The sequence below is a fragment of the Choloepus didactylus genome, chromosome 8 (assembly GCF_015220235.1).
Source record: "Choloepus didactylus isolate mChoDid1 chromosome 8, mChoDid1.pri, whole genome shotgun sequence".
In the NCBI taxonomy this organism is placed as follows: Eukaryota; Metazoa; Chordata; class Mammalia; order Pilosa; family Megalonychidae; genus Choloepus; species Choloepus didactylus.
In genome coordinates, this window is record NC_051314.1 from 60,571,324 (window position 1) to 60,589,359 (window position 18,036).

The 18,036-nt window shown below is 39.3% G+C and overlaps 1 protein-coding gene across 2 annotated transcripts in view; it reads left to right on the forward strand.

Moving 5' to 3' along the window:
* PTPRB (protein tyrosine phosphatase receptor type B) overlaps positions 1-18,036 on the forward strand; it is a 128,945-nt gene that overhangs the window by 61,948 nt on the left and 48,961 nt on the right. For both annotated transcript variants that reach the window (XM_037848206.1, XM_037848207.1), the window contains 7 exons: positions 2,183-2,446; positions 2,976-3,239; positions 3,986-4,249; positions 6,555-6,824; positions 9,817-10,080; positions 13,976-14,239; positions 14,958-15,239. In XM_037848206.1, coding sequence (XP_037704134.1) covers positions 2,183-2,446; positions 2,976-3,239; positions 3,986-4,249; positions 6,555-6,824; positions 9,817-10,080; positions 13,976-14,239; positions 14,958-15,239 — 1,872 coding nt within the window. The remainder of the gene's footprint in view (positions 1-2,182; positions 2,447-2,975; positions 3,240-3,985; positions 4,250-6,554; positions 6,825-9,816; positions 10,081-13,975; positions 14,240-14,957; positions 15,240-18,036) is intronic.

Genomic DNA, 18,036 nt, shown 5'->3' on the forward strand with positions numbered 1-18,036 from the left:
TTCCTGTTCATGTGGCCTTCAAATCACAAGGTATCTTGCTAAGATTGTTTTTTAATGCAAGAAAAGTGATCCTCTATTCAAAGCATCCTCCTAACTCTTTAGGCGGCATGAACTTGGATTTGGCTCATGACTAATAGAGGCAAACCACTGCCCCCAACAAATCAGTTTAACTGGAGAATCCTGTCTGTATTGTTACCTTGTTGATTTGGGCTGATTATCTTAATGTTCTCTTCCTTCTTTAATGTTCTTACTCTACATTTAAGTGAAAATACCAGTGTTTCTAGTTCTGTATCATTTCATCTCACCGTGCAGCAAGCCAGGTCACATAAATTACCTCTGCCACCTGGAGACCCCCTTACTGACTTAGCATGGTATTCAGAGCAGTTTTTCTTCATGTAACAGTTGTTTTGCCCTCAGTAAATTACCTCGATCCTTGAGCTTTCTTAGCACATGCATACAAGATCACTTCAGAGTTTCTTCTCCTTGACTCTGTGATGTCCAAATTCTAGCAATACTGTAATTAGTTTCAGGTAAATATCTTGAAGGAAGCATACCTGTCCTTGCCCCGTATCTGTGAGATATATTCCAATACAAAAATAATCAGTAAACATGACCCAACTACTTGTGTGAGAAGCATGAAAAATGTAGTTTAGATGCCAAAATACTGAAATTTCTGAATCATTCCAGGATTTGGGGGAAAGTGGAAGAGAATACTTGGACACAGTCTTGGCATGTGGTCTGAACAGAAATTCCTCAGCATATGCCAAACACAGATGGAAGCTGTGAGGGCCTAGAGGATGTGCTAGTGTTGGATCACAGCGTAGTGCACTAGATCTGAGTTCAAATACCTCTTTTCTATTCTATTTTCCTTAATATTTATAATATTCAGTTATAGCCAAAGAGCAATGAACTCATGGCCTTCTGTTGAATTAAAATACATCCCCAAATGAAAAATTAGAATATCTTTAATATCGAGCTCTAAGTTTAGAACTACCTTATTTCACAATATTCTTAGTAACTTCTATTTACTTATTTATTAATTGGTTCGTTGGTTGAAGGAAAAACTGCAGGTACACAGAATTGTTGTTTGTTTATTTATGTATTGGAAAGGAACTTCAGATGCACAAAATTGGTTTAATCACACCTCTTGAATCAGGAAACCATGCATTAACTGACACTTTTATTAACTTAGGCATTTAATTAGTAATTTTAATAATTAAATACATACCCAAAATAAATGTTTGGACCTTAACACTAATCTCCATTAAACCCTGTGGATCCCATATCACTAATTCATCCCAAGGTAATCCTCATCTTGACGCCTATGTTCTTCTTTCCATGTCACAAATTTTAATTGCATCTATATACAGTCCTAACATTATCAATTATTTAAAAGAATTAGTTGTCTTTAACATTATAAAAAAGTATTATGCAGTATATAATCTTTTGGGACTTAAATTTTTCACTTAATGTTATATTGCTAAGATTCATCCATATTTTTGTATTTTGATGTTAAGGGGAAGAAATACACATTTTTTATGTTTTAAGAGGAAGAAATTTATTATGACATATAATATTTCACTGTGTATATATATACCAGCTTACCCATCCAATCACCTATGGATGGGCATCTTCTCCCATGTTGATTTTATCAGGTTTTAAACTTTTTGCCAATCAGATGGATATTAAATGGTATTTCACTGTGTTCTTGATCTGCATTTCCTTGCTCACCAATGATGTGGAACACTTTTTCATGTGTTAATTAACCATATGTGTTTCCTCTTCTTCTGCTTTACTTTTGAATTGTTTATACTCTTCGTGGTAACTTTTTGACACATCTTGATTCACCAGATATGCTAGAACTTTAATGTCATTACCATCCTTCATATTAATCACCAGTTATCATGTTTAATGTTCCATCTTGTACATCACATTTTGTGTAGGCTAACAACAGGATTAGAATGAATTCATCAGATTTTGTTAAAAGATCCATTTAATCACTCTAAGTAGTGTAACAGTCTTTCCCCTCCAAAAATTCGTGATCTAAAGGTTTAAGATTTTTCTTTTGAATGCATGCAGGGAACATCTACACACTTCCCTCTACCGTCCTAGGTTGTCATCTGTCATCAGTTGCCCGTTCAGAATCAGTAAATCTTTAGCTGTTCCCTGTTCTCTTTTTCAGTGCCTGGCAAGGTGCAGGGAGTCAGTATTAGCAACTCGGCCAGGAGTGACTATTTAAAGGTATCCTGGGTGCATGCCACTGGAGACTTTGATCACTATGAAGTCACCATCAAAAACCAAAACAACTTCATTCAAACCAAAAGCATTCCCAAATCTGAAAACGAGTGTGTATTTGTTAAGCTTGTGGCTGGACGATTGTACAGCATCACTGTTAGTACAAAAAGTGGACAATATGAAGCCAGTGAGCAAGGGAATGGGAGAACAAGTAAGTGGAATGATGGCAAAATCTGATGGTTGGTTGGACCTCGAAGGTCACAAAGGAGATAACTTATCTGAACCTTGAATTTCCTCTACCTACTGTTCAGTAAATTATCTTCCCAGAAATTCTCGCTTAAAGCATCATTTGGCCAAGCCATGGCCTATAATTACAGAATATTTATTGGTTGATAAAAGCAAGCATCGTGGGGGAGCAAGAAGGCCAGATACCTTTAATTCTTCCCTGTCCTCCTGTATTGTGTTATTTAAAGTTCTAGACTTCTTGTTTTATCTTATGATTGAGACCTAACTCATTTTATAATTATAGTCTACCAACATTTAGAATATAAGATTTGTCATGAAAAAAAATTACATTTTTAATAGTTGCTTCCAATTTTTTTTGTTTAATTATGCATGAAGTAGTTCAAGTGGTATTTGGGGAAGGGAAATGTTCGCCAATTCCATGAATGTGATTCATAAATTAAGGTGTAGGAAAACTCAGTCACTTTTCTGAAGTATCTTCCCATTTTCCTCCCCAGTCCCAGAGCCTGTTAAGGATTTAATATTGCAGAATAGAAGCACAGAGGACCTGTATGTGACTTGGTCACGAGCCGCTGGGGACGTTGACCAGTATGAGATCCAGCTGCTCTTCAATGACATGAAAGTATTTCCTCCTTTTCACCTTGTAAATACTGCAACTGAATATCGATTCACATCCCTAACACCAGGGCGCCAGTATAAAATTCTTGTCTTGACCATCAGTGGAGATGTACAACAGTCAGCCTTCATTGAGGGCTTAACGGGTAATTTGAAATGTGGTTCTTGAACCTGAGTAGATATAGTGGTGCGTTTAGCACATTGCATAGCCCAGGCCTTTTGATTGAGCATTTGGAGCAACCAAAGAGAGATGGCAGGAAGGGAGAAAGTTATTTTGATTGTGACAATGAAGTTGTCTGAGCTGGATGAACAAAAGTAAAGGAAGATGTGGGAGAGAACAAAAAAAGAGCTTTCTAGATAGTACAGAGAAATGACATTGAATGATGTGAATAGCTGGTGCTTGTAGGGTATGCAGATTAAGCATAAATAACTCTGGTCTTTTTTCTTTGGAACTCTTTGAGGAGTGTAGCAAAGTGAAGCACTTTATATGTACGTTTTATTCAAACCTCACAGTTCTATGAGCTGATTGCTATTATCATTGTTGCCATTTTTCTGATGAGGAAACAGAAATTTAGAGAGATTAAGTAATTTGCCTATAGTCCCACAGCTAGTAAATGAGAAAAATCAAGACTTGGGCCAAGGCAATCTGACTAGCCACTAGCTATGTTCCTGGAGTTCTTATCTCTATTCACTGGTCTTGATCTCCCTTCTAAACTTACCCCATCAGCTTCAGTTCAGGGAGAAAAGTCAGAGAAAAATGGTAAACTGATACATTTTTTCACGTGTATTCTTTCAGTAGATGCCAAAATATAAGAAGCAAGTAAACATTTGGTTAAATTTTTCCAGAATTCATTCTCTAAGTGATGGCTTTTTAATCTGTTTTCTTTTTTAGTACCTAGCACTGTCAAAAATGTTCACATTTCTCCCAATGGGGCAACAGACAGCCTGACAGTGAACTGGACACCTGGTGCGGGAGATGTTGATTCCTACTATGTGTCAGCACTCAGGCAGAATCAAATAATTGATTCTCGGAATATCCCCAAGCACATCTATGAACACACGTTCCACGGACTGGAGGCAGGGGAACGCTACCAGATCGTGATTGCCTCTGTCAGCGGGTCCCTGAAGAACCAGATAGATGCACATGGGCAGACAGGTAAGCACATACCTGGAGAGGAGCCAAATTTTGATTGCTTATGGTTCTCCTATGATGAGTCAATGAGTGGGCTTAGCAATTTGTTCACAAATTGAAAATATCCAAATTTAAAACTACCTGAATTTGTACAGTTTGAGGGGTTTCCAGAGCCTTTCTCATATTTTTATTTGCATTTTTCTTTACTAATGGAAATTCTCAAAACAAATAGAAATTGAATTAGAAACCAAATCATTCAAATATATTTTTATACATGCTAAAAGACATGAAAATTTTAACCAGTAAACATTCCGTAACTATGCATTTTTCAAAATTTCAACTCTTTTCTCAAAATTCTTTTTAAGAATAAAATAAACACCTGTGCCATCTTTTTTTTCTTTCACCTGTGATAGCTAAAGAAAAATGATCAAATGAAGGAATAATGTTAGCTGTTTATTAATATTAAAGTTAGTATTAAAATGTAATTTTTAAAACAAAACTAAGCTACATACCAGGAATTGAAAATTGTCTATAGCTACACTACAAGGTAGAGATCATAATTTCCATCTTACAGTTAAGGAAACATTACAAAGTTGGGGCTCAGAAAGTTTCTGAGTTGAGGCTCAGAAAGTTTTGGAAACATTACAAAGTATACATGTAAAAAAGACCCAGAGCTATGATTCAAATCTGGATCTGTCTGGCTTCAGACCTCATGCCCTGTCTACTTGATGCAATACTTATTGGATGTTTTCCATTTTCATGACCTTTATTTATTTGTGTAGATGGGTCTTCTAGGCCATGCTCCTGCTATGCCTCTATTTATAAATATATCTATATATAATGTATGTGCATGTGTGTGTGTGTGTATGTTTCCAACCATATACCAAGCACTATGTTAGAAAACGGAAATTCAGTAGCTAACAAGACAGAGCCCCCACTCTCAGGATGTTTATAATAATCTAGTGAGAGATTCAGAGACATAAAAAGGCAATGGCAGTACAACATGGTAAGTGTTAAAATAAAACTAATTATTGGATGGTATAGGAGCAAAAATGAAAAGTCAGGGAAGGCTTCCAGGAGGAAGTAGCATTTAAACAGAGATTAAGAAGTTATCCAGGTGATGTATGTGTTAACTTGGTTTCAGCCAAAGAAACAAAGGCCTGGGGGTAAGAGAAAACATGGCATATTTAAGAACCTACATGCTATTTAGTATTATATTAAAGAATGTAAGCCATGTGGCCAGGAAAGCACATGGGCCAAATCAACAAAGGGCCTTGTTTAGGTATTTGGCATTATGGAGCGCCACTGAAGGGCCATCAGCATTGGGCTGCTACGAGACTATGTTAGAGATAGTATAGAGTTTGAAACAGCAGGAGATTAGGAAGTGAAGAGACTGGTCATGCAGCTGGTGCAATAATGTATGTGGGAGATGATATAGTCCTAAGGTAGAGAAAGTAGAGAAAGGGAGAAGTGAAGAGATTCAAGATTTAGAAGACAAATTGTAAGACCTGTGTTTGATTATATGTAGAAGGGTAATGGTAACAGTCAAAGTTTCTACCTTGGACTATGAAACAGGACAAAAGGCAATAAGGAGGTTGGGGGAAGGAGAGTAAGAATCCAATTAGGTATCTTGAGTGTTGGGTGCCTGTGAAACATCCAGGGAGAGATGTCATTTGCAAAAACAGATGAGAGGTCTGAACTGAAAATTTAGATTTTTGGAGTCATCACCAAATAGGTGGCAATTTAATCCAATGGGAGTAGATGAGATCTCTTAAAGAGATTATGCAGAGTGAAAAAAAGAAATGAGCTGGGGACAGAAAATATTACTGGTAAAAAATATTATTTTTCCTTTCACATCAGGAACCATAGTACAAATACTATTACATACTACTGCTTATGCCAAGGCTTGAAGATTTGACTTGAATTCATCTTGGACATAAAATTCTAAACATGAGGCATAATTCAGTCATCCAAACTACATTCATCGAGTGTAAATTTGTTCAACATTCTTTGTCTTTCTCAATACATAGATATGCATTGCTCTGCATATTTATCAGTGTCACTTTCACTAATTTTCCACCTATTTGACTTCAAGATCCTGTCTAACTTCAGAGAAATATGGAGAATCAAAGTAGTTATATAGATAATTCAGGCCAAGCAATACTTTCTCCTGTCGACTCCATAGGGCACACAGAAAGTATCAAGGCAACACAAATATAGTTGGTGCATCATCATCTATCTGCGGTTGATTCAGGAGAGTTTTTCTTAATTGCTTACAAATTCTGGGTGACAGAACCTGAATTTCCTTGCTTCTCTTGTTTCTTTGCAGTTCCAGCATCTGTTCAGGGAATAATTGCAGACAATGTATACAGCAGTCATTCCTTAGTAGTAAGTTGGCAAAAAGCTGTTGGCATAGCAGAAAGATATGATATTCTGCTTTTAAGTGAAGATGGGATCCTTCTGAGCAACAAATCAGAGCCAGCCATCACTAAGCAGCACAAATTTGAAAATCTAACACCAGGAAGGAAATACAAGATATGGATCCTAACTGTCAGTGGAAGCCTCTTTAGCAAAGAAGCCCAAACTGAAGGCCGAACAGGTAATTAACACAGTTTATTGTTTTGTACCAGCTATCTCCATGTCTGATATTTCATAAGAAACCTAGGATCAAGGCGATGAAGCAACTTTGGGAGATGACATATATTTCTTGACACTATGATTTACTGCTTCCACCTCTGTCGGTCTATCCACACAGGTTTCAGCCCACCACAACCTGATTCAGATTTATCATTAAAACTGGCTGTATTAGTTTTCTATTGCTGCTATAATAAATTAACAAAGACTCAGTCACTTAAAATGACACAAATTTATTATCTTATGGTTCTGGAGTTTAGAATGCAAAAATAAATCAAGGTATTGGCAGGGCTCCATTCCTTCTGGAGGCTCTAGGGAAGAATCCATTCCTTGCCTTTTCTAGCTTCTGGAGGCCGCCTACTTTCCTTGGCTCGTGGACCCCTTCCAGCATTGGCATCACTCCCACCTCAGTTTCCGTCATCACATCTCCTCCACTCGTCTGCCTCCTGCTTCCATCTTTTAAGGACCTTTGTGATTACATTGGGCCCACCTGGATAACCCACCACAATTTGCCCATCTCAAAATCCTTAAATTAATCACATCTGAAAAATCCCTTTTGCCATGTAAAGTAACAGATTCACAGTTTCCACAGATTAGAGTTGACATCTCTGGGGGCCAGTGTTCTGCCTGCCATGCTGGCCTAATTGACTACTTAATAAATTTATTAAGAATCTATGTCTGAAGGGGTAGTGGTGAGATCATGGGGACGTAAAGAGGAACAGAGGCATCCTTCTTGTCCTCAGAGAGCTGACTGTCTAGTGGGAAAGACAGACACATGGACAAATCATGAAAATACACTGTGATGAGGATTGTATGTAAGAGAAGAATGCCCGACATTCGGGGGGATCACGGGGGTCAGATACATTTGGGAAGGCTCCACGAAAGTGGCGACATTTCAGTATCGTCATGAGGGATGAAGAGTTCTCCACACAGAGAGAGGGTAGACGGGCAGTCCGTGCAGACAGATGATTCTGTGCAAAGCAGGGAGGTGTGAGAGACTGCTGCCTGTTGAAGGAAGTACAAGACATGGTAGGTGGCTGAAGAGTGTGTTGCATGAGGGAAAGTGAGACTGGAAAGGCAGATTGGGGCTAGATTAGAGAGTGCCTGGAGTGCCTTTCTCAGAAGCTTTGTCTTTGTGTGTGTGTGTGTGTGTGTGTGTGTTTAATTGTAAACAGTGAAGAGACATTAAGCACTTTTCAGCCAGAGAGCGATTTTTGATAATAAAAATTTGTGCCTTGTGAAAGGTAAATCAGATGACAATGGGGAATGGACTGGAGGGAGAAGAGAGTGGAGGTGGGAGATACGTTCATTAGTTCGTGCATTCGACACTGCTCTAAATGCTGGATATACAGAGGTGAATACAACAAAGTCTCCTGGTCGTGAAGCTTACATTCTAGCAGGGGAGAAAGGTGATAATGCAAAATAAAGTAAAAGATACAGTAGGTTAGATGGTAATAAATATCAAGGAGGAAATTAAATCAGGGAAGAATAAATAACAAGAGTGTTTGGGGTTATAATTTTAGACATATAGTCCTCAAAGTCCTCACTGAGTAGGTGACATTTGAGTAAAAATCTGAAAGAATCAAGAAAGAGTCATGCAGGTATTTGGGGAAGAGGATCTGAAGCAGAGGAAGCAGCAAGAGAAAGAGGCTGAGGCAGGAGTGCGCCTGGCTTGTTTGGAGGGACAGCAAGGCGGCCAGTACAGCTGGAACCGAGTAAGTGAGAATGAGAGTGGGGGAGAAGCATTCCAAGAGGTAACGGGTATTATAAGATGACTGCAGTTTTGGAAGTAAGGGTGTAAACTTAAATTAATACAGGGACAACCCCAACCCCTCCCCCATGAAGAATAATAGATATAGTCAAGAAATATGTCTGCATTGGATAACATGGTTTACTTCAGTGGTTGAGTGGATCGTAGAAGGAGGAACAACAGAAGATTCCAAAGTTTCTACATGGGTGTCTCAGTAGAACTTGATGCCATTAATTGAGATTAGATGCAGGAGATGGGCGTGTTCAGGAGAAATAGAGTTCAGTTCGGTACTGAGTTTGAGATGTCTGAATGATGTGCAGAGAAAGGTGACAATAAGCAATTGTAAATATGGCCCTGAGCACAGAAGAGAAGTGAACTACAGATAAAAATGCTAGGTATATCCATAAAAATGAATGAGATTGGTTACTCAGACACTTCAGAACAAGAAAGGGGACAAAAGATGGAACCATGGTAAATATCAGCTTTGGAGGGACTGACGGAAGAAGAGGAAAAAGCAGAAGAGCCTAAGAAAGAGTGGAGTGGGAAGGAAGAAGGCCCAGGAGAGACCACGACAGCTGCCCCTTCCTGTTTCCACTGGCATCTTGGGACTACTGCAGAACCAGATAGCATCTGCACTAGCAGTTTGGAAGCAGGTCATTCCTAGTGGCCTTTGTCAACCGGTAGCCTAAGGGCTGAAGAGATTGCAAAATCCCGATATAGACCCTTTTTTCCAAATGGTTTTGGCTTTTCCTCTTGTTTCTCTTTCCCATGTTCCTCTTCCTGTTTGCTTTTCACTTTCTTTCCCACCCATTTTCTCCTCCCCACAGCCCTTCCTTCCAGCGGCCACATCGTAGCTCACACATGGCACTCAGTGATCCAGTTTTTTGACCTCTAATCTAATTCTTAGTATTAGAAACACATTTAGTCACACACATCAGATTAACACTTATTCTATACCCAAAAAATGTCTGCAAAGATAATTTCACACTACTGTTTTTTTGTTCCCTTGTGGTTTTGCTTTTAAAAATTAACACTTTCAGAATCAGTAATCCACAAAATTCACATTTCTTTACCATGGGGACTTCATGAATTCAAAGTATTTAAAAGGCAGAGACTATTTGAGTATATCCATTCAGGTGTTAATCCTGGGCTGTGTCAGGGACATGCCAAGACTTGGTCTCACTCACTGACTCCTTGATCTTCCCAGTGCCAGCATCTGTCAGCAATCTGAGGATCACAGAGAATTCCACGAGACACCTGTCCTTCAGCTGGACTGCCTCTGAGGGGGAGCTCAACTGGTATAACATCTTTCTGTACAACCCAGATCGAACTCTTCAGGAGAGAGCTCAAGTTGACCCACAGGTTCAGAGCTTCTCTTTCCAGAACTTGCTACAAGGCCGAATGTACAAAATGGTGATCGTAACTCACAGTGGAGAGCTGTCTAATGAGTCTTTCATATTTGGCAGAACAGGTAAGACTGGACCCAAGAAGTAATGCATAGTGAAGAAATTGTCATGGTATTCAATGGCTTTTCCTTCACTGGTCGTTAGTTTCTTATTCTATCCAGACTATCTTTACATGAAATTTGCGACCTTCACACTTTTTTACCCTAAATCAGCCTTTGATTATTTATGAGAATAGTTTGTGGCCAGTTTTTTTTTTAATTATTATTCATTTTATTGAGATATAGTCACATACCATGCAGTCATACAAAACAAAGTGCACATTCAATTGTTCACAGTACCACCACATAGTTGTGCATTCATCACCAAAATCAATCCCTGACAGCTTCATTACCATACACACAAAAATAACAAGAATAAAAATTAAAGTGAAAAAGAGCAATTAAAGTAAAAAAGAACACTGGGTGCCTTTTTTTGTTTGTTTGTTTGTTTTCCTTCCCCCATTTTTCTACTCATCCATCCATAAACTAGACAAAGGGGAGTGTGGTCCTTATGGCTTTCCCAATCGCATTGTCACCCCTCATAAGCTACATTTTTATACAATCATCTTCAAGATTCATGGGTTCTGGGTTGTAGTTTGATAGTTTCAGGTATTTACTGCTAGCTGTTCCAATTCATTAGAACCTAAAAAGGGTTGTCTGTATTGTGCGTAAGAGTGCCCACCAGAGTGACCTCTCGGCTCCTTTTGGAATCTCTCTGCCACTGAAGCTTGTTTCATTTCCTTTCACATCCCCCTTTTGGTCAAGAAGATGTTCTCCATCCCATGATGCTGGGTCTAGATTCCTCTCTGGGAGTCATATTCCATGTTGCCAGGGGGATTCACTCTCCTGGGTGTCTGATCTCACATAGAGGGGAGGGCAGTGATTTCAGCTGCCAACTTGGGTTAGCTAGAGAGAGTGGGATTGTGGCCAGTTTTTTCATTGGCTTCTGGTCTTTTTCCTCCATCTGTATCCCTCATGTTTGATGAAAAAGAGAAACTGACTCCTCTACTTGAGTTGTAACCCATCAAGGCTTGATACAAGTTATGTCTTTCAGATTTCTGCAAGAAATAGATGGAGAGGAGGGAAAATCCAGAGAAGGGCAGCCACAGATTGGACAAACAAAGAATGACTGCTATGAATTGGAAATTAGATGAAATGGAAACAGAGTTCTAGGAAAATGAGACAGAAATAACTCTGGGCTGCAAATAAAGAACCAAATCTATGCTTTTACCATAATTTGGTTCCTTTAGTCTCATTATCCTGTTCCTTTTCTTCTTCTCCTCATTTGCCATTAGCTTTTGAGTGCTCCCCTGAAGTGGGCACTGGGGTCACTACTGGGAATATGACAATGAACAAGATAGACAAGGACTGACCTTGTAGAACTCTTCATTAACAGGGAAAGAAAGAGGAGGGGACAGGTTATACCAAGCAAACAGATTTTTTTTTACATTTTATTTTTAAATACTTTTAAACTTATAGGACAGTTGCAAAAATAATACAAACCCCATGCAGAGAGCTCCAACATACCTCTACTCCTTAGATACTCAGATCTACCAATGGTAGCATTTTGCCACATTTGCTATCTCATTCCGTCTTTCAACTATCTATGTATCTGCGTAATTATTTAACAGCCCATTTTATGAACAGTTGAGTGTAGTTTATATACATTATGCTCCTTGAACACTTAATACTGTCATGTACATTTCCTAAGAACAAAGATATTCCCTTATTTAATCACCTTAAATGCAATTATCAAGTTCAAGAAGTTCAACACTGTTATAAAGCTTACAGTTTATATTCCAATTTTTTCATGCATCCTAATAATGTCCCTTTGAGCCTTTTCTCCTTCCTTGCTAGATCCCATCCAGGATCACGTGTTACAATTAATTGTCATTGTCTCTTTAGTAGCTCTTTTTTTTTTTTTAATTGTAGGAACTTTCATGCAATATAAACTTAGCCATCTCAACCACTCCCAAGCATACCATTCAGTGGCATTAATTGCATTCACAATATTGCAGTACCCTCACCACCCTCCATTACTAAAAGGTTCCCACCTCCCCAATCAGAAACCCGAAGTCCATTATGTATTATCTCCCCATTTCCCCTGCCCTTGGCCCCTGGCAACATGTACTTTAATTTTTGTCTCTATGGGCTTGCATATTCTCTGACATTTCTTCATAGCTACCATGGGGCTTAAATTTAACATCCTAAATCTGTGACAAATCCTTTGCTTTAATACCAACTTAACTTCAATGGTATACCTCTGTCTAGCTTTACGAAGGTCTTGTCACAAATTACATGCTTATATATTATGAGTCGAAAACAACTGATTCATCATTACATTTTATGCACGTGCCTTTTAGATCCTGTAGGAAGTGAAGAACAGAGTTACAAACCAAAAATACAGTAGTACTGGCATTTATATTTACCCATATTGCTATCCTCACCGGAGATCTTTACTTCTTCATGTGGCTTTGGTCTATTGTCTATTTTCCTTTCCTATCAACCTGCAGAACTCTCCTTAGCATCTCTTGCAGGGCTGGTCTAGTGGTGACAAACTCCCTCAGCTTTAGTTTTTTTCTGGCAATGTCTTTATCTCTCCCTCACTTTTGAAAGATGGTTTTGCCACATGTAGAATTCTTGGTTGGCAATTTTTTGTTTTCAGCACTTTAAATATGTCACCCCACTGCCTTCTTGCCTCCACGGTTTCCGATGAGAAATTAGTCCCTTAATCTTACTGAAGCTTCCTTATATGTGACATGTTGTTTCTCTCTTGAGGCTTTCAGAATTCTCTCTATATCTTTGGTATTCAGCAGTTTGATAGCTTAGTGTGGGTCTACTTTGGTTTGTCCTGTTTGGAGTTCATTGAGCCTCTTGGATGTGTATATTCATGTTAAATTTGGAAATTTTTAAGCCATTATTTCTTTGAATATTCTCTTGCCCCTTTCTCTCTTTCTTCTCCTTCTGGGGCTTCCACAATATGTATATTGGTACCAAGCAAACAGATTTTAAAGGGAGATATTTTAGAATACCTGAAATTCTAGGAAGGAGCTGAGTGGTGTGTTGTGACAGAAAGTGACTTGGCAGGGCAAGAAACCACTTTAGATAGAGAAAGCATTTGAACCTGAATGTGAGAGAGCCATGCAAAAAGCAGGGGAAGCACATTCTGGGCACCCAATGGAAATTCTCAGTTCCTCTGTCTTCTAAAAGGAATGAAAAAGAGCAGCAATAGCCTAGAGCACAACTAGAGTTGCCTAGGTGTTACCATTTCCAGGGCAATTTGCCCTCTGAACATCTTCCCTTGCCTGCTCATTGATGCTTAAATTTCCTGCAACAGGGGGTCAACAGTCTTTACTCTCCAAAGAAAGATTACGCTTAAATATGCATGGGGCATGATAGAAGTGACTGTTAATCCTTCCTTTCCCAAGTGAGGTTGTACCATTACAGATTTTGATAAGAAAGAGCATGAGAGAACTGTGAACTTTAATGAAGGTGGAGAGGACGTAATGACACCCGAGCAGGGTTGTTATGGGACTGTGACCACTAATGAGATGGGAGAGACTGGAAGTGGGAGTAGGGCCTCTTATGAACATTTCTGGGGTCTTTTTAAAGCTAGGTTTCCAACTATTTGCCCAGTATTAATTAGTCATTCATGAAGATTTAATTTCACATGTTTATCAGAACACATGTGGCAAGCATCCAGAAGTCACCATCTGTTTTGTTTTGTTTTATTTTAATTTGCACCGTGTCTCTAGAAATGAACACATGCCCCTAAACTTGAGCAATGTGAAATGTAGACAAGATCTTACTCTGCAATATGTACCACTCACCCATATGCCCAACATAGCTCATATTTTCACCTGAGGGCCAAAACGCCTTTGTTTCTAACTATTTTGATCTCAGTAAATGTTTTCCTTTTAAGTCCCAGCTTCCGTGAGTAATCTCAAGGGATCCAATCAGAACATGACAGACAGCCTCTGGTTCCGCTGGAGTCCGGCCTCTGGGGACCTTGACTTTTATGAGCTGATTCTCTATAACCCCAATGGTACAAAGAAGGAAAACTGGAAAGACAAGGACCTGACCGAGTGGAGTTTTCATGGCCTCGTTCCAGGAAGGAAGTACACGCTGTGTGTGGTAACTCACAGTGGGGATCTCACCAATAAGGTCACAGTGGAGAGCAGGACAGGTAAGAAGCCCAGTGGCCAGTGGTCAACTGTTGTTGGGAAGTAGCTTCCAAAGACACATTTTAATTATTACATAATGACAAGAAATAAAATCAATAATGATGTGCCATGTGCTAGTCTCTGAACTTGGGAAGGCCCTTTAGTACAGCAGATAAAGAACACAGACTGGTAGAAAGATCTAGGTCCTTAGCTTAGCTCTGCCATGTACTTTTGTGAAGCTGGGCAGGTTATTGAGCGTCTCTAAGCCTCAGTGTCTTCATCTGTAAAATGGGGATAATCATTACCACCATCATGTGTTGCTATGAGCAGTGTTTCTCAACCAGTTTTATGATTTTGTCTTGGGTACAAATAAATAATATTAATATATGTGTGCTGCACTGGGGTCAGTGAACAAGGCTATCTGTAATTTACATAATTGTCTGTGGACTCCAACCCTACTATCCCCATATCTAATGGAATCAATACCTCTGCATACTTGTGTCACATTCATACTCCACAGCACCCTGCTTAGGAAGCTCTGGTTATGAGAATTAAAGACAAGGTACATTGAGGACATTATCTTACACATAGTAAACACTGTACAAGTGGCAGCTCCTACTATTACAGTGTGATAGTATCTCTTCCTACAAAGTATATTAAAGTGCGTCTGATGTCACTTAGCTATCCTTATTTGCATATGATATGGCACGAATATAATTTTTCACTTTCTCTTACATATAGCCCCAAGTCCTCCCAGTTTTATGTCATTTGCTGATGTTGCAAACACATCCCTGTCCATCACCTGGAAGATGCCCCCAGACTGGACAGACTTTGACGACTTTGAGCTGCAATGGTTCCCGAGAGACGCGCTCACTGTCGTCAACCCCTACGGCAACAGAAAATCAGATGGACGCCTCATGTCTGGTCTTCGTCCAGGGAGATCCTACCAATTCAGTGTCAAGACTGTCAGCGGCGATTCTTGGAAAACCTACAGCAAACCAATTTTTGGATCTGTGAGGACAAGTAGGACATATTTTGCCCCCTTTGGGTCTCTGATGGAGTAGGAAGGAAGTGTTTTGCAACATCTTATTCTGATGGGGCTTGGTTTAAATCCACATTTTCACTTGATGTTGATTGAGTTTGAATTCAAGCAGAAGCCTATATAGATTTGTTCATTTATCCAGCAATAACAACAGTGGACCATAAAGAAATAATATCTGCTTTCTTGGAGCTTACAATTGGCTGACAGATACTATAATTAAAAAGAAAATTACATGTTAGGTGTGATGAAGGAAGTATGTGGTACTATAGAAATACGTAGTAAGGGCATCAACTCTGATACAAGAGGGCTTCCTATAAGAATAAATATCCGAATTGAAGCCTAAGGAAAGAGCAGAATTCACCAGGTGGAGGTGTGGGCGATAAATGGAGAATATTCCAGGTCAGAGAATAAAATATTCCAAGTTCCAGAGAGGAAAGAAAGATCTGCTTAAAGAAGAACAGAAAGAAGTTAGGTTAACCAGAGTATTAAAAGTGCAGATTAGGTTATAGAATGTGTTGTGTGTCATGGTAAGGGCTTTTTAACATTATCATGAATCAACTGGAGCCATGGAAGGATTTCCAGCACAGATGTCATAATCAGATTTGCACTTTAGAAAATCATTCTGGGTACAATGTGGTGAATAGATTGAAAAGGGCAAAACTGAAAGAACAGGGATCAATTATGCCATATTGCTACAAATCCTAGAGATAAAATATGTTAACTAGATACAACAAACCTCTAAGGACAAAGGTTCAAATATTTGTTGGAACTTAAGTCCAAATATTTATTTTTCAGTAGTACCTGTTATATATGACTTCCAAGATCAATCAGAGAGCCATTTGTGGTTGATTAAAATGTGCAGTTGAAAACTGGAAATGTAAGCAAGGAGTTGTTTTCTTTACTCAATAAACATTCATGCTCCAACAGGTGACACATGCTCTATAGTGTATCCAAAGAGAAGTTTGGGATCAGATAGTTGTGTGTGAGGGCAATGTATAAACAAGAACTAGAGTTTTCATTTAAAGCAAGCTCAGGGTATATTTTCAGTGGCTTACTGTAGGCTGTGTTAATAGAATCACTGTTGCTCAGTTTAAGAGCTCATGTAATTCCAGTAGAGATGGTCTGGTCAGAGTACAGCTGGAGTAGTGTATTCATTCCTGGATGCTACAATTTAAGAGAGGCATTGGCCAACTGGGCATATCCGGGAGAAGATGCTGTGTATCATGAGGAGTAGCTGATGGAACATTGAGGATTATATGTTAGAATTGGGTTGGGCTGTAACTGAAAACCCAAAATAACAAAGGCTTAAACAAGATAAAGTTTATAATTATTAGGTAAAATCACTCCTTCCAGTGCTCCACTTCTCACAGATACATTCTGGCCATGGTGAAGAGCTTGCAATTCTGGTTCATCCAACTTCCCACCCTTCCCAGCCCTACCCCTGGTGCCTGTATTCATGGTTTTCTCTACCTAAAATACCCTTTGCCCAATACCTTGGCAAGAAGCCATCTCTGCCATAAAGTCCTTCTTGACCCCTGCCCACCACTAAATCCGTCTTTCCTCAGAATCCTCAGCACCTTCTTTCCTTGCTTCCTCTGGCACATTCTTCTTCCTACCTTGTAATACAGCTATTCTGGACTTATCTCCCTTCCTGGAGCTCAGAGCTGATGTCTTATTCATCCCTGAATTATCCACAGCCCCTAGAAGAATGCGTTGCACATAGTAGGTGCTCAATAAATGTTTTCTTAGGGAAGGGAGGTGCAGGCCGAGTCATGGAAGGACAGGGATTAATATGTGAAAAGAAGAGAGCAGGAACAGAGGGAAGAAATTAAAGCTAATTTCCATGTTGTTCTTTCCCAGTTTACCAAAACTATAGATTAGGCAGAATATTTCAAGACTTTCTCTGGGTCTCAGCTGTGACTTGTTTTGAAGGGAGGTCACAAGAGAAACAAGCAGTTCATCTTTAAGAAGTCACAAACATAGCTTGCCTCAAAAGCCAATTTTTCCCCCCTCCTGAAAAAAGCTTTTTTTTTTTCTTTCACAAAACCTTTTGTGGCTTAGCTGAGATTTGTATACCTTGATTTGAACCAGGAATTCATTTAGTGGCCCACAGATGCTGGGTATTTCAAAGTTGTGACTATTGAGAATAAGGATTCCTATAGCAAAGCAGGTGTCAGGAGAAAGGTTGTATTCTAAATCAGAAGAGCAGCTACTTCCACCATAAGGAACTACTAGGTTTACGCATAGTTCCTAGGTCGTGTCTGTAATGGACCCATCAGGAACTGAAAGAACAACCTGTTCTATAAGCAGGGCTGGCTCCCTGAACATGTTAACTATGCATCCACACAGCAGCCATGCTTAGAAGGGCCCTGCACTTGGTTTAATGCTCTGCCGTCACCACATTGAAATTCTTAATAATTTTTGAACAAGGGGCCTCAAGTTCCCATTTCTCACTGGGCTCCACAGATTATGTAGGCATCCCTGGCTACAAGGTTCATGAATGGCCATACATAAAATCTAATTTCTGGAGGTGGGGAAGGTGGATATTTGTAGAGGGACCATAAAAATCAGCAATGAAACAGAATGGGTTTGTCCTATTTGCTGTAGTTAAAGTCAAGCGTAACTGCCTTTTGCCTTATTTTTTTAATCTGACTCCTCTACAGATAATAGTTTTTGAGCCTTTTTGATGGCTCGAGCTCTGTGATTACTGCCATCTGAGAAATGTCACTGTATTTTGTGATATGGGTTATAGAACAGTGAGCAAGGTTTTAAAATTGA